Source organism: Acanthisitta chloris, unplaced genomic scaffold (assembly GCF_000695815.1).
Source record: "Acanthisitta chloris isolate BGI_N310 unplaced genomic scaffold, ASM69581v1 scaffold22775, whole genome shotgun sequence".
Lineage (NCBI taxonomy): Eukaryota > Metazoa > Chordata > Aves > Passeriformes > Acanthisittidae > Acanthisitta > Acanthisitta chloris.
In genome coordinates, this window is record NW_008672459.1 from 17,637 (window position 1) to 33,262 (window position 15,626).

The 15,626-nt window shown below is 40.7% G+C and overlaps 1 protein-coding gene across 1 annotated transcript in view; it reads right to left on the reverse strand.

Moving 5' to 3' along the window:
- LOC103802086 (cytochrome b-245 heavy chain) overlaps positions 1-8,531 on the reverse strand; it is a 16,909-nt gene extending 8,378 nt beyond the window's left edge. The window contains exons 1-6 of the mRNA XM_009074539.1: positions 8,470-8,531; positions 6,057-6,152; positions 4,559-4,669; positions 3,202-3,286; positions 1,827-1,972; positions 823-1,013 (exon numbers count right to left, since the gene is read on the reverse strand). Coding sequence (XP_009072787.1) covers positions 823-1,013; positions 1,827-1,972; positions 3,202-3,286; positions 4,559-4,669; positions 6,057-6,152; positions 8,470-8,514 — 674 coding nt within the window. The 5' untranslated portion in view covers positions 8,515-8,531. The remainder of the gene's footprint in view (positions 1-822; positions 1,014-1,826; positions 1,973-3,201; positions 3,287-4,558; positions 4,670-6,056; positions 6,153-8,469) is intronic.
- Between the last annotated feature and the right edge of the window lie 7,095 nt (positions 8,532-15,626).

Genomic DNA, 15,626 nt, shown 5'->3' on the forward strand with positions numbered 1-15,626 from the left:
ACAAATATGCTGGGGGCAATTCCCATCTGCCTTCTATTTTTGTTCTTCCTGTTTTACTCTCAATTCTGTCTTTTTTTCATGGCAATACTGGACTGAGAGGAAGTGGTTGTGAATAGACATTTTTGCTGGGCATTTTTAAAGAACACTTTCTAGTGCACCCAGAATTTCCTTTAAAATCATAGAATCATAGAATTTTAGGGGCTGGAATGGACCTTACAGATCATCTAGTCCCAACCCCCTGCCATGAGCAAGGACAAAATGAACACTATAGTATAATTATGAAATGTGGCTGGGATAGCTCAGCCTTTATTCATTCAGTTTCTTTGGTTTTATAAAAGAGAGCTAAAGTTCATTTTTCTAAGTGGTAAAATTGTGTTTGTGTCATGCTAAAATTGCTTCATTAGGCTTTACAGTTATTTCAAAAGAAGATATGGAATGAGGCACCAGTGGAAAAACATCTGGCATGTGGACATTAGACAAACTTACAGTTGCCAATGTTTGCCACTTCCTTTTAGGAGAGAAAGGTAAATTAACAATGAGAAACAGGAACCTTGGAAAAGAGCTTTACAATAAAGGTATCAGAAGAAGTTGAATGTCAGTGAACTCAGGTATGTCAAAGTCTCATAAACCCTCATGTGTCTGGATAGCTTGTTGCATGCATTAGTGAGAGGCTCTTGGCTTTGAAGAGCATGCATTGGCCCATCACTGCCATCAAAAATAACTGCTGCTGAGTGACTTAAACCCCTGCACTCATGAGTGAAGGGGGCTTTTAATTAAGATACAGTAGTTATCACGTACTTTGTGATAAGTGCAAATACTCACCCAGCACCATGGATGACAAGGCCTATGAAGAAGATGACAAAGAGATGGTGGGTGTACCAAAATACCTCGAAATACGACCTTCGGATGGTTTTGGTGGATGATGTGATGATCAGTATGAGGGCCAGAGTGATGATAACACCAGTGAGACCAGCCAAGTACGTGAAGGCCACATACAGGCCCCCCACAGGATTCTGTGAAATAATTACACACATTGGTCTAAGGAAGGGATTGAATCAAAGCAGAGCCAGCAGAACCATCACTTATCAAACTCTTTATCTTGTTACATGTCTTTAAGTGATCCTCTGTGAATTTGTGTGCCAACAATGCCAAAATCCTACTCCATTTTTGTTGCACTGCAGATCTATCTTTACTAAAGTAAGCAGAAGTACAGAGAAAGGGTTTTCCACCAATTCACACCCCAAACATTGTTTCTTACTTTGCCACAGCTCAGCAGTGTGGGTTTGGGGAAGGTGAATACATTTGCACAGCTCTGTTGTTCAGAGCTGGAGTCCTACATCCATATTTCTGGAGCTCCAATGGAAGCACTCCTTTCCAGTGGTGTTGTGCAGCTGTGGGTCTCATAACATACACAGTTTGGATGCTTAGTTCTCCTGAACAGTGGGGAAGATCCCACTTGAAAGAAAGGAATGGGGTTTTTTTCCTAACCAGAGCTTAAGCAGCCCAAGTTCAAAACTTTTGCCTTAATTTCTGTGTACCTTTCTGCATGCCATGTCTACCTTAGTCAGAAGACTTTTACAGGGTATCTGTTTTTACATAGTGATTTAAAACTACTTTGAAATCCTCAGGTGAAAAAGTTTAAAGTACTACCAAAGTTCAGCAACAATATTAGTGACAAATGTAGAAGAATGAATTCTACAAGGTTTTTCTACAAGATAGCCCAAACCCAGATTGTGCACACCAGAAATAGGCACTCTGCTCAAACCATCTTACAGGATCACCTAAACAAATGCAATGATGACTCTTCAGAGTCTGATGTCACTTACCCCAATAGTTTGTCTGAAGAAGTTGACATAGCTTTCACCTGGTTTATCACCAAGGCTAGAAAGCACAGCTGCCAGAGTCCCCTTCTCTTCAACACGGGCCTGCACGCTCCACTCCACGTTGAATAAGTGTGCAATGGTGTGAATTGCTGGAAGTGATGGCAAAGGAATAATCAGCATTAAGCACAAGTACTCAGTGGTTTTGGATAGCATTTTAAGCTTTGTCACATTTGTTAGCTGCAGCTTAATACCTTTGTCACTCTCACCCTCTTCAGCACAATTTCAGATCACTGATATGTTTTACTGTTAAGGCTTTACCACCTGGGGTTCACTTTTTTTTTTGGGCAGGAGAAGGCAAGAAATAAAGGGAAGTTTCCAGCACACCTTTGTTCAACAAAGGCTTTCAACAATTCAAGTAGTAGTACCCTAATACCTGGGAAACTGAAGCATGGGATGGCTTAAATAATTTGTCAGAATCATCCTCATCCAGGATTTCTGTAGGAGATCCAAGAAGTGAATCTGGATTTCTTTGGGGTCATATTTGTTAGTGCTGCTTTGTTCTGCTGTATCAGATGTAATAATCATTAATAATATTCTTGCTGAGCTCAATGTATCCAAAAACCTAAGACAGCTGAGATGTTTCAGACCATTTCCACTGTATGTTACTGCAGGCCTAAGGCCTTACAACTCTTCAAAATTTGTCCCCTCTTGTACAAGCAGATACTTGGTCACCTTTAGAACGGGGCCTGATGGGTAGACATCGAACAATCCAGTTCTGCTACAGAACCTCTGCTGTGGTCTGGTGCTAACTGCATCAACCTGCTCCTTTTCCATGAAGTGGTGGTGAGATTTCAGCCACAGCTCAGAAAGGGAATCTGTTCAGCTCAATTAATGTACTGACACAAGGACTGTTCTATGATATATGATTGGCAAGGTACTTCCATTAAGAAGTGACAAATTTGATGAAAAAACCCCTTAGTTTAGGAAACAAGACCTAAAATGTAAAAATATTTCCATGGTCAATTCAAGTTTTTTATACCTTTTTTCCCTAATTTTTGTTATTTTTTTTTAGACATGCCACCTAATAAATAAGTCTAAACAAGAATTAAAGCCAGGGTACCTGGTTCTCAGGGCATTGCAAAACACTCTTTACAAACAATATCATAAGTGGAACTGACAGCTTGAAATAAAAGTATTTTCTTGTTTATCATTTGCTCTCTGCCAGTTACAGTTCAGTATTTGGAAACTGATTTCACCTTGACACGTGCTGTTTCCTGTAGGTTAATGAAATCAGGTCTCTGCCCATATCCTTAAGAACTTGGATCCCACCTGGATTCCATGTAAAAAGCAGAAGAAAGCAATAAACAAAGAAACCAACCAGTATGGAGGGCAATCATCCATGCCACCATCTTGTGAAAGGTGAGGTTCCTGTCCAGCTGTCGTCTGATACGGGTAGAGCAGCACTTTGGGTTTTAGAGAAAAAAAAGTATTTGAAGACTCTTTGGGTTATGCATACTTTTCAAATGCAGGGACAAAAACAGAGTCCCTGAGCACAACAACTGGTGGCATTGCTAGGGAAAATAGAGAACTTGTAAAGATAGGCAACAGTATTTTCCCCCCATACTTCAGAAAATGGGAATACAAACTGTGTTTTAACATGTCCCATTGAAACAAGTATTTGATAATGAGAAAAAACTTAACATTCATTATGACAAAGGCAGATATCTCATCTGTACAGCCTGGGTTGTCTCTTATCATTTTCTTATTACTTCACATCCCACTCTCTTCCCTTCTGAAGGACTCTTGAAACACTGCATCTATTTTATAGCTTCTTCTTCTGCTCTGCTTTTTCAGCCCCCACAGTCTGTCTCACTTGCATGATAGAATTTGTATGAGATTTACAGATGAAAACCAATTTCTGTGAACTGTTTTGTTGACTGTGTGTATATTAAAGTGGCCAGAAAGAAAGGAGGAATCATTATACATTTGGAAAGAGAGTTCATGAGCTTGTAGAGAATATTGCCTTCTCACTGGACTGCACTGTCTGCACCATTTCTGCTGTAACAGACAGAGATCTACATTTTGGCAGTGTGATACAGTCAGTACCATCAAGCCTCTCCAGATGTCACTTAGAATTAGTTGTCCTTTTCTTAGTGCCAGTTCCTCAGTGCTGTGTATAACATCTGCATTTGGGAGCTAGGAAAGGTCAAAAGGGCTGTGAACTATTTCATCCTGAGGTGGAAATGCAACTCAGACAAGAAAGAATGTTAATTTGTGAACCAGCTGAAAAAAGTCCCATTCTGAAAGTCTATGAAATACTACATTTACATTAAGAACTGAGCATGCAAAGACAGCAGACATGGGCTAATATCTCCCTTACTCCCAGGTGTTCCAGCAGTGACCAACAAGGCCAATGTGTGCAAGCACCAATGGCTGCTGCCAGCCAAAGAGGCACTTTGCAACCAGGGCAGCACCAAGCCCAGGAGGCAGCAAAAAAGGAAGGACCTGAAGGAGGCTAATTTAATGTTAAACCTCTCCATAAAGCTCTAGATAACACCATAGGCAATAGACCTCAGTCTTGCTCATAGCAAAACTCCAGGCTTATCTGCTTCTTAAAAGAGGACATCCCCAAATTATGGTATATTTGAGGAACTTGGACAAAGTTTCTTGGTATATTTGCAAGGCTGTTTAGGTTATTGTCTTTCATAAATTATGAAATTCTTTCTTCATCTTACCGCACTTGATCCTCTGAGGAAGGAGAGCAAGTTTCGACACACTGGCAGCAGGATCAGCATGCAATTGAAATTCAGGCAAGCTGCAGGGGCCCTTGCAAGAGCCAAGGCACGCTGCAATTGGAGAGATGCTGCTTTTAATTGCATTCCCTAAGACATTATCCAGGCCATGGGTAGACATGGATTTCATTTCTGTAGCGTATCACAACTTGCAATGAGTGTGAGATCTAGAGTTCACATTCAAAACGTGAATGTTCACATTTCAGGGTAGTCATGCTCTGGTCAAGTCAAAGACACATGTGCAGGCAGAGCACATTCCTTCAGTTTTCAGTTTTGAAATAATATGTTGTACAAAAAGCTCCCTGTCACATCTGGCAATAAACAGTCTAACACAGATGCAAATCTAGTAGAGTTTTGTGTTCCAAGGCTGTAAAGAAAATCTCACAGCTGTGGTTTCAGTTTGGCTGGGAGTTAGGGTAGGTGGACAGCTTATAAGGGAAGTGGTTCTAAGTTCTCCGTCGCCAGTAAACGGAGTCTAAGGAAATTTGTTGCCTCGTCTTTTAGGAATCTGTTTTCTTAATGTTGGTCTTCACACCTTGGATTATTGCAGACATTTGAACAAAGACTGTTTGAAATGAGGGTATAATGACCATATTAATCCAAACACCATGAAGAGAAGGAAAAGGTCATGTTTGCTCTCCTTGTGTTGGTTGGGACCGTGTTGTGTTTCAGACCGCAGCACTGACTTGGGGTTACACTGAGCTCTACCTACCCAAGTATGGGTCTCTGACTTCAAAGGCAACTGCACCCTGATTGCAAAGACAGCATTTGATCCACAGATTTGAAGGCTTATGCAGAATGGGATTTCATGCTTTGTTGAATTAAACCATGGCTTTGCAAACCTTTGACAAAGAGCTGTGCTCTGTAATTTGAAGCTTAGGCTGATTTTTGTCTGTGATCAGGCTTTGAACATAATTCATTTTCCCTGTCAATTGGTCATGACCTGTGGTAGCTTTGGCAGCAAGTTTGTAGTAGGACACATAATGCTACATTAACCAGTTGGATTATATTGAATAGCCCAGGATCACTTCACTACTTGACCTGCTTGATGAATATGTGAATGATGATTGCTTTTCAGAGCTAATATTTGTAAACTATTCATGCTCTGAAAATAACTGCAGGGGAAATGATTGCACAATAGTTCCATGGCAATATTTTATTCACCTTTTGCTTAATAAAGCAGCCACAATTAATGCTTACTTTAATTATAGGGAACATAATAGTTACCTGAAAACATCTTTAGAATGAGATCTCTCTATTTTGGGTACCAGCTTTCATTCAGAAGCACTGTACGTCTGTCTGCATTCAGCTATGCTTGTTTATGACTCAACTCCTCTATGAACCTGCTGCTCCAGCCATTTGATCCTGTTTCAGTCACTTAAAACTAAGCAAAAATGCTACATGCTCTGTCTATGCCGAGGTAAAAATGTCTTGTACTTACACCAAGGAGGATTCTCGTGTAGAAGAATTTTGGTGGGACATCATACACAAGATAGTACCACCAAAAGAGGAAGACGTTTAACCCCAGCCACACAAGCTGAAAGAGAATTAAACAGGAAGCTTACAGTTAGTTGTTAGAGATCATCCATCTGAATTTACACAGTTCAGAGAATGGTCAATTAGTTCACTGTGCTGCTGTTTGCACACAGAGCTGTACTGCAGGGTATAAAGGTTTCTGCAGGGGAGGTAGAAATTTTTCTGGTGTGAATGGGCTCTGATGTGTGCACACAGGGTATGGGAGCAGCAAAAAAACCAAAGCACAGCAATGTGTAGCTCAAACTTTTGCATAGCTCAAGGAGTTTAGACATAACTGTACCAGGACTGTCGTATTACAGTTGTTTAACTATGTCTGTGAGTCTGGTTGAATCTCCAAACACCTTTAAAGGTTAGGGACTCTTCCAAATGGCAGTTCCTCGGGCATTATAACCTGTGTAAGAGGAAGACTTAGAAGCTGTGACAAAGGACAAAGAAGCTCGAGGTCTAAATTACACACAGGGCTGAATTGAAGGGAGACTGAGGGTCTGAAAGCAGTCAGGAGGAAATATTCAACGCAGACCTTGTGGCAGCATGCAGACTACCCAAACTGGGCTTCTTCATAGAGGTAATGTAAAATTTTCTCACACTTGCACATCCTATGGTGCAGGTTTCTTTAGGGAAAGGCAAGTTATTGACACTTAGGCAGCTACAAGTCCATCTGGCCAAAGAGATCATAGTGAATCTGGGCATTTGACCTCCTGGAGCTGTTTGGCTGATTTCAAGTCCCATATTGAAATAATTCTGCATCAGTGCACACTCAGTCTCAGTAGGTTTACTAAGCAGTGCATGAAAACAGAAAGAAAGTCTAATAACTGGGAGAAAACCCAGTGTCTGCTTAGAAGTTAAGGATGCCAGAAACTGTGACATTACAGTCCCTTACCCCTCCTAACCCATGTGTTTTTCTAGTTCTTTGGTCCAAATGACACTGTTAAAAAACTTGGGATTAGTTCAGATCTTGCAAATCTAATAACTACTGGGAAATGAAGAGATTTCCACCAGGGTAAGGCAGTATGTGGGAAATCCCCAAGACCTCATTAAAACACCAAGCTCATCTCAGGAGTAAATGCTTAGAAGATTTATGTAATGTCAGAGTGTGTCGCTCTCACTTTAATAAATATCCTAAACATTTATGAGACCAAGATGCTTGGTCTGATCCTTGATGGTCTTTTCTAGTCCTTCTTGGTGCTTTGAGGATCTAAACCCAAATTTTTTATATGAACAAAATAAAGGCCTCTTCTTAATTCTTCTAATATTTTAATTCTGGTGGGAAAAAAAAAAAAAAAAAAAAAAAAAAAAAGCCAGATTTCTCCTCTTGGCATTTTCAACTTCCTCAAGTCACTGAAGGTGACAGCAAACAGAGTTACTCCTTTCCAAAGCACTGAAGTGCCAGGTCTATGGGGTTATGCTCCTGAACTAGAGCTACACATCTACAGTGTGATATCCAAATATTGACTGTTTACAGCAGCAGAAATACCTCTGAATAAAGGTGTTCACATTTTGGTCACTAGAAATATGTAAGTTCTATGTCTTCTTTTTCTTCCCATCAGTATTTACATCTACTAACCACAGTTCAGTTATTGACAGCAATACTATAACTACTTTTACATTTTTGTGTTGCATATGCTATTTAATATATATATGTATTTAACATATGTATATAGGTATACCTATAGCCTTTGTATGATACTGTGGAAGTAGAAAAAAAGAAAACACTGAAATACTTAGTTTTTTCTAAGGAGGATTGTCCTGCTTACTTTTTAGCACTTTAAAATGCAACTGGGATTTTCAATAGCTTTAAATCTTGCTCAAAATTAATTTAACCAACTTCCACTGCCCCTCTATGCAAGCTGTAAACTAACTCAATTCAAATACTAGTTCTCTTAATGAAGGATTCATGAATCTCTGCTCTAAATTCTTGAATCTGAGTCTGATGCATATTTTCTATCACTAAGACACTATGCTTTGGGTTATGTCCCCTTTTGTTTATAAAAGTGCAAGAAATGTGGCTGTTGTAATTGCTTTCACTGTGGAGTACACAGTTAAGTGAGTTATAATGTTGTTTCCCTCAACTAAAATATTTCCAGCAAAGCAAATTAAAGTTTGCATGCAATCATTTCTCAGTTTACAATGAAGCCTTCAGCAACTGAGATACCAGATAGAGTTCCTTAAAAATTGTTCCCTCGAAGCATTTCCCTGCACTTGCTGCCCCAGTTTCAGTATAATCAGGTGCACTGCTCACTGGCACAGCCAACACTGCCTAGCACAACTTTCAGTAGGACTTTTTACCAGACACAAATCACAATAAATATTGTACTTACAACGACGAAGATGGACAGTCCTTCATTCTCCACCCAGTTACCCATGTCTGCCCGAGATGTGTGTGCACTGGTCTCTCTGGGACAGCCTCGGAGTGTTGTCTCATGAGGAAGTGAGAGCAGGAGCTTGCAGCACCGTGTTTCCTTTCTCATTCATTTAGGAAATAAGTCAACCATCGAATCATGCCCACAGTTCTGTTTCAAGCATGTTTTTAACAGCTTCGCATAAACTTTTCATACCTCAAATATATGTAAAGCGTCGAAATAGACCACTTTGTGAGACAGAGGATAAAATAAATAATACAACTGGTCAGGTTTTCTGCTAAAAAATGTGACCTCACTTTATATAATTTTCAATGCTGAAGTGTAATATAGAAAGTGCAGAAGAGATATCTCTGCTCTGGTTTGTCTTGTTTTTAACCACCTCAGGTCTGAGAAGCAGTTCATGCTGATCCTTGTTGCTAAATAATCACTAGTATTACTTCTCTTCCAGTAGTTCAATGTCCCCAGAAGCTTAAAAATGTAATCTAACACTCCTCTTGTCTGGTACATGCAAGCCTTGCTAATTCCTCTCTGCTCTGGCCAAAACTGAGGACATATGTCACTAGATAGGTTATTTTTTCGTATTTTTCACTCTGCAGAGTCTCCAGCTGCAGGGCACTGTCACTACATGCCATGGTTTAACCACATCAGCACCGAAGCAGCACACACTGCTCACTCACTCCTCACTCCCCTGGTGGGGAGAGCTGGGAAAATGAAGTAAACCTCATGGATTGAGATAAGAACAGTTCAAAAAATGAAACAAAATAAATAACAACAACTACAACAGTGATGATAATAATTGCAATGAAAAGGAGAGAGAAAGGAATAAACCCCAAGAAATACAACTGATGCCCAACACAATTTCTCACCACCCTCTGACTGATGCCCAGTCAGTCCCCCAGCAGAAAAAGGAATCTGTCAGTCAGCTCCCTGAGTTTATGTGCTGGGTATGATGTTCTGTGTCATGGAATAGCCTTCTGGACCTTTTGGCTCAGCTCCCCAGCTGTGCTCCCTGACAGCTTCTTGTGCAGCTCCCACTGGCAGAGCATGAGACACTGGGCAGTCCTTGACTCAGTGTGAGCACAGCCCAGCAACAACTAAAACATCTGTGTTATCAGCATTGTTCTCATCTGAGTTTATGTGCTGGGTATGATGTTCTGTGTCATGGAATAGCCTTCTGGACCTTTTGGCTCAGCTCCCCAGCTGTGCTCCCTGACAGCTTCTTGTGCAGCTCCCACTGGCAGAGCATGAGACACTGGGCAGTCCTTGACTCAGTGTGAGCACAGCCCAGCAACAACTAAAACATCTGTGTTATCAGCATTGTTCTCATACTGAATCCCAAACACAGCACTGTACCAGCTACTAGAAAAAAAAACTATCCCAGCTGAAATCAGGAGACTATATAAGAAAAAAAATCAAAGTAAATGTTTTGCTGTTGGTGAGTTCTGGTGCTCCCTTGTGCTCGAGAGCTTTCCTATTAATTTTGAAAGTCACACAGCAATGCACAGCAAACTTTGCCTGTTGCTGCAAGCAACAAGTGTGAGTAGAAACAGTGCCAAACCCACCCATGTCTCACCCGTGATTCAATTCTGGTGTTTTCACCTTCTGAATGAGCAAAACATCTTTGCTATTACAAGAACTTGAATGCTTTGTACTTTGCTCCAATTTGAAAGATGCAGCCTGTACAAGAAAAGGCAACATTGGCAGCTGTGTATTAATTATGCAGGAGTGTAAAACTGGAGTATGAAAACAATTAAATGCTATCTCATTCTGTTTCTAAAATTTCTTTCAAGCTCCTAGATTACACACAGCATTTTTTTTTCTTATTTGCACTGAGAAGTTCAGTGAACAGTGATCTTTTTGCAGCATGAGAGTGTTGCAAAAGTGTTCAGGTCTTGGGGTTCTTCATTCCCTTGCAGTAATTTTATCCCATTTTTTAGGAATTAATTGAGTTCCTGTCCTGCTCTGTGCAATAATGGTCTGTGTATTGCTGCACAAATTTATTGCCAGACCTTTGTAATAGGCCTAGGGGTTTCACACCTGCCTCCTAAAAGGGACAATGAAAAATTCTGCAAGTATAAATGCCAAAAGAGTGATACAAAGAACAGAGTGGAAGAGAACCTGCTTCTCCTTCCCAGGTAGCAAAAGGAAAGCCAAGGAGAGACCTTGATTAACCTCTATTATTTTGTAGGCTGAAGTCTTTTTTTTCTTTTTGGAATGCTGTGCAATCCTTGTTTACCAACCTTCCCTTGACTCGACACCAAGGAGGAAGAAGCAAACAAGAGACTTGTCAAACTGTCTTCCCAGAAGGGACTGTCTTCACACAGAGCTTGAGGCTGTCACTGTATGTACTTGCCTTCACTCAAGGTAATGACAGTCTGAAACTTCTGCTCTTTCTCTTTTGTTTACAAAATGAATGATTCCATGCTGAGATGAGGGCAGAAAAGTCAATAAATATGAGCCAGGAAAAGACTCATCCATAAGACTCCAGTAAGGACTGGCAGATCCTTCTAGGTCTTTGCTTTACACTCCAACCCTCAATGTAGTTCCCTGCCCCAGTACTTCCTCTCACTGCCTTTTGCAATGATCATGAGACCCACATGCTGTTTTCCAAAAAACCCCATGTATGATCCAGATGCTATCTGGCATACCAGTCTTGGCTTGAAGTCAAGCTGTACCATCACAAACTGGGCCAGATATCTGCACACTGCTGTGTTATTGGAAGGAACAGCCACCACCAGCAACACAGCTTAAGTGCAGATAGAAATTTTCACTGCAGTAAGCAGGCAGTAGTTTCCTGGTAGAGCTGGAGTAGAGCTAGGGTACTATAAAAACAGAGGCCAAAATAACCTGTCCTTGCACAGGACGAGGGAGAGCTCAGCCCACAGGGTACCAGCTTTATGATCTTTTAGTCTAGTTCTGCAACACAACTACCACCTGTTTGCTTCTCCCTCCATAGCAAGAACTTCTCTTCTGATCCACCTCGTTTGCACAAGCCAGAGACAGCACAGGGGAACCCTTCTCTGCCTGGAGAGAGCACCAGAAGTGCTGCTGGTGGAGCCACAGCTCAGCGTTGGCACCCTCAGGGCACTGCAGGGTGGCACAGAGTGGCACATCCAGCCGAGAATGGATGTGTCTAATGATGTTTGATAAGTACCAGGGAGAACAGGGCTGATAGAAACAGTGTGGTCACATCAACTTTTCTTTATGGAACCATGTTGAAAAAACAAGCTACCAACATTGTGCCTAAACCTGAAATTTTTCATAGAGGTTTTAATCTACTTTTGATTAAAAAAATATGCTGGATATTCATTTTAAAAATCATCCCTTGAGACTAAAAATAACATATGTAAAAAGGATTCATTACTTTGTCTGTGTCAGGGAGTGTAGCTCTATCCAGCAGACAGCAGTGTCCATCACCACCAGCACTTCCAAAATCCTTTCTCACTGCTCCTCATCTAAGTCATGTACAACACTAGTTGTTACAGTATATCTATTTACACCTGCATTTACAAAATACCTGCAAATTTATGTATACAAATTTGTATATATAAATTTACAAACACTTTGTTGTAAAGTTTTTATACATTTGTGTTCCTCCACAACAGTCCTCAGTGTGGATTTTGATGGATATTCCCAAGGTCAGAAACAAGTATGTGGCAAATCCAAAAGAGCATGATACAACTGTGCAGAAAATAATTTAGAAATTCTTTTTAAGGTAATGATTTCTTCCTGATTCCCAATGTAAACCAGTAAATATTCTCATCCTGACAATAAATAAACTATATTGACCTTGTTCCATATAACACTGGTCTCAAACTGCTCAACTCTTACAAAATTTTCTGCTAAGCATCACAGGTTGGAGGTAAAGAACTCCCAAATCAATTACAGATTACTCCTCTGCCACATCTGCCTAAAAACATTTCTTTGGCTGTGTGGTGACAGATGACAGTGTGCTATGAAATCTTTGTTTTGGATTTCTGAAAGCAGCAAACTAAGAACTGATACCAACACAGCTTGAGGGAGAGTTTCAACATTTTAATTTGTGTTGTTTACAAGTACAAAAAAAAATCCATGTATCAGATCTTGCATACTCTTATACAAGTGAATAATCCTTATTGAGCAATCCTTTGTGTGAGCCAGGACTACCCAAGTGAGTACAGTTTTTAGTAGTAGCCCTAAACCCTTTTGCAGAACACACAGGTCCCTGCAAGATTCATAGAGAGTAAAACCACAGTAAACTTGGAGCAAGAGATCACACATTCATACACATACAGACTTTGCAGCTAATATTATCCCCTCTGTGCAGCCACTGGGTGTAGTGATAACAACACTGTCAGACTGTCATTACCTTGAGAAAACTGCCTCTCCTGGCATTATAGCACACGGCAGAAAAATCAGCTTGTCCTTTAAAACACTGGTCTAACCAGAGTATCTTTGTCTCTCACACCTTCTTTCTACCAGCAATGGCAGCACAGCTGGACACAACATCCCAGAGCAGCAATGCTGCAGGTCAAGCTGCTCTCCAAGCCCCAGTGGCATCAGTGCTGCATAGGCAGCAGTTCTCATGCTGATGGAGTGTTTGTATCTGGTTAATCTGCACAGCTAAGGCAAAACCATAGGACAGTAATATAATCCATACAAATCTTTCTCTTTCTTTCCTCTTAACAGTGATTGAAATGTTCAGCTCCCTATGCATGCACTTCAGGACGTCGGTATAAAAGTAGGAAGTAATATGGCACACTCTAAAATATGCATATCCAGTAGAATTCAGCAGTGTTATGTGAAGCCAAAAGGCACTCACAGTCCTGGGCTCCTGGCTGTGGGACTCTCCTACGTTTGACTCTAGCACAAACATTTCAGTGGTTGATGTTTGTGAAGCTGCCACTGTTTCCAGACTACAGAATCACAGCTGCACCATCACTTACAGTGCCCAAAGTCAGCTTTAAGGATCTGAGAGCTCCCTCTTCAGACAGGAGTCACTTCCACGTGTGAAGTCACGTTTTGATTTTCCCCCAAAGACTAGCGTTTCAGACTTGGATACCTCTGTAGATAGACAACAACCATAATTCCCTGATTATTGATATTAATGAGTATCCAGCTATAAAGACAGGTACTCAGTTTTGGCTAAGAACACCAGAAAATTTCGACCTGTGTGCTGAACTCTGCAGGTTTGGAAGCAAAGGTTACATTCTCCCTTCCTGCTTGAACTCACTACTGAAAAAAACTACTCACTACTTTTACACCTAGAAAAGTACAGAGAACTACTATACTGTACTTCTACATACGAAAGTACAGAGAAATACTGTAGTGTCTTCAAGGAGTCACTTTACTATTCTGTGCTCCTCAGAGAGAGAAATTAGAACTGAGGTGTTTAGTGTCTTCTCCAGATATGAGGTACATTCCCATAGCAAGTTCAGGGCAATAATTCCCATTATCACCTACCAATAATTTAATGAGTTCGACATTACACATAGCATACACAGACAAATATTCAGCAAAATAAAAACATAACTCCATCATAAAACTGAAATATGAAGACATTCACTTACAGTGCAGTAAAGAACAAATAAAAGCAGCTTAGCTCTTTGCAGCACTGCAGGTGACTTATTTCATTATGAATGACCTGCATTTGAGACACTTCTAATACAACGATGCTGATGTCATCCCTGCTGAAGAGCTTCACATCCTCCACGGTGATAGAAGGACCCTAGGAGATGCTTTGGGCCATGAATTATTGGTTTCCATGAGCAGCCATAATGTGTAATACTCAAAGGGAATGTGAGGTGCTAAGCAAAGTGCAAAAAGGTTTCACTTAATTTTTGAAAATATAGATGATTTTGTGTATTTCCACTAAATTCTTGGGAGTTCATCTGCTAAAGCTGTCTCAGCAACTTACAAAGTGCAGAAACACTTTTATTTGTGGTGATACAGTGCAGAGAAGAAAATGTCAATGACTTCCATTTCCTCTTTCAGATTTCAAGCCTATGATGCTTCTGAGGTAAAGAAGTCAGAAGGTTTTATAAAACTAAACTAATCATAACAATCTGCAGCCTCACAAAGGACTCAGTGTCTTCTACCCTACATGAAAAGTCAATGAGCTGCCTACTTGGTGCACTACCAAAACACCTCCCTGATGGGGGTAGTGCTCATCTCTTAACTTCAGCCATCTAAAAGGGAGATTAGTCAAAACTAATTGTCAAGGCATGTGGTTAACACTGAGTAGTAGGTCTCCAGGGAGTGATTCCTGTCACTTGTCCATTTTAAGATCAGGTGAAACACACCCCAGAGATGTGCCCTGGAGGGCACCTCCATGACTAGTACACACTATCTGCCCAGCTTCTGGATACTTAAATAAAGTGAACACCACCCTGATACCAGAACATCACAAAGTATTAGATAAATATTAACAGCAGAAAAAGAGCTCTTCCAGAACATCACAATGAATGTCTTAAATTGAATTCCCTTACTAACAAGTAGCAAATATGAAGGGTGGAACAGTGCAAAGCCAATAATCCCTCTGTCCATGCTCAGTAACAGTCACATTTCAGTGTTAGTGCTGGCTAATTGGCTGTTTCGTGGCAACCCAGACTACAGTGCATTGTAGATGTCCAATTCTTATACCCCAGAGAGAAGTATTATCTTGTTACACTGATTAGAGCGTAAAGTAGTCTGTAATTTGATCAAAGCAGACCACAGCTACAGTCTGCATATAGTCCAGGTCTAAGCTGTTTCCGTGCTAGGGTGGCATTCCATGGCAACATCCTATCTGAAACAAAACTCACTGCCTTCCATATTCAGACTTCCTGAGTACTATGAGCACCAGGCCAGTTTTTGAAGGATGTCTCTTATAATGACATCAAAATAAGTACGTGATAATAAACCAATGTGCAAAAACCGCTGAAATAGAAATCTACTATGATTGCTCCCTGTACACAGACACACACAGATACAAAGACCCAGAGACTGCTCCCCACACAGATAGGCTTGTCAGCCAACATGCAGTGCTACACCTGCAGGAAAGAAATCTCATCCACAAGACACAATGTCTAACATACACATCATTCCCAGCAGGTGATCTGCCACCTTCCAAAGGCACCTACTTGCTTCCTGCTGTA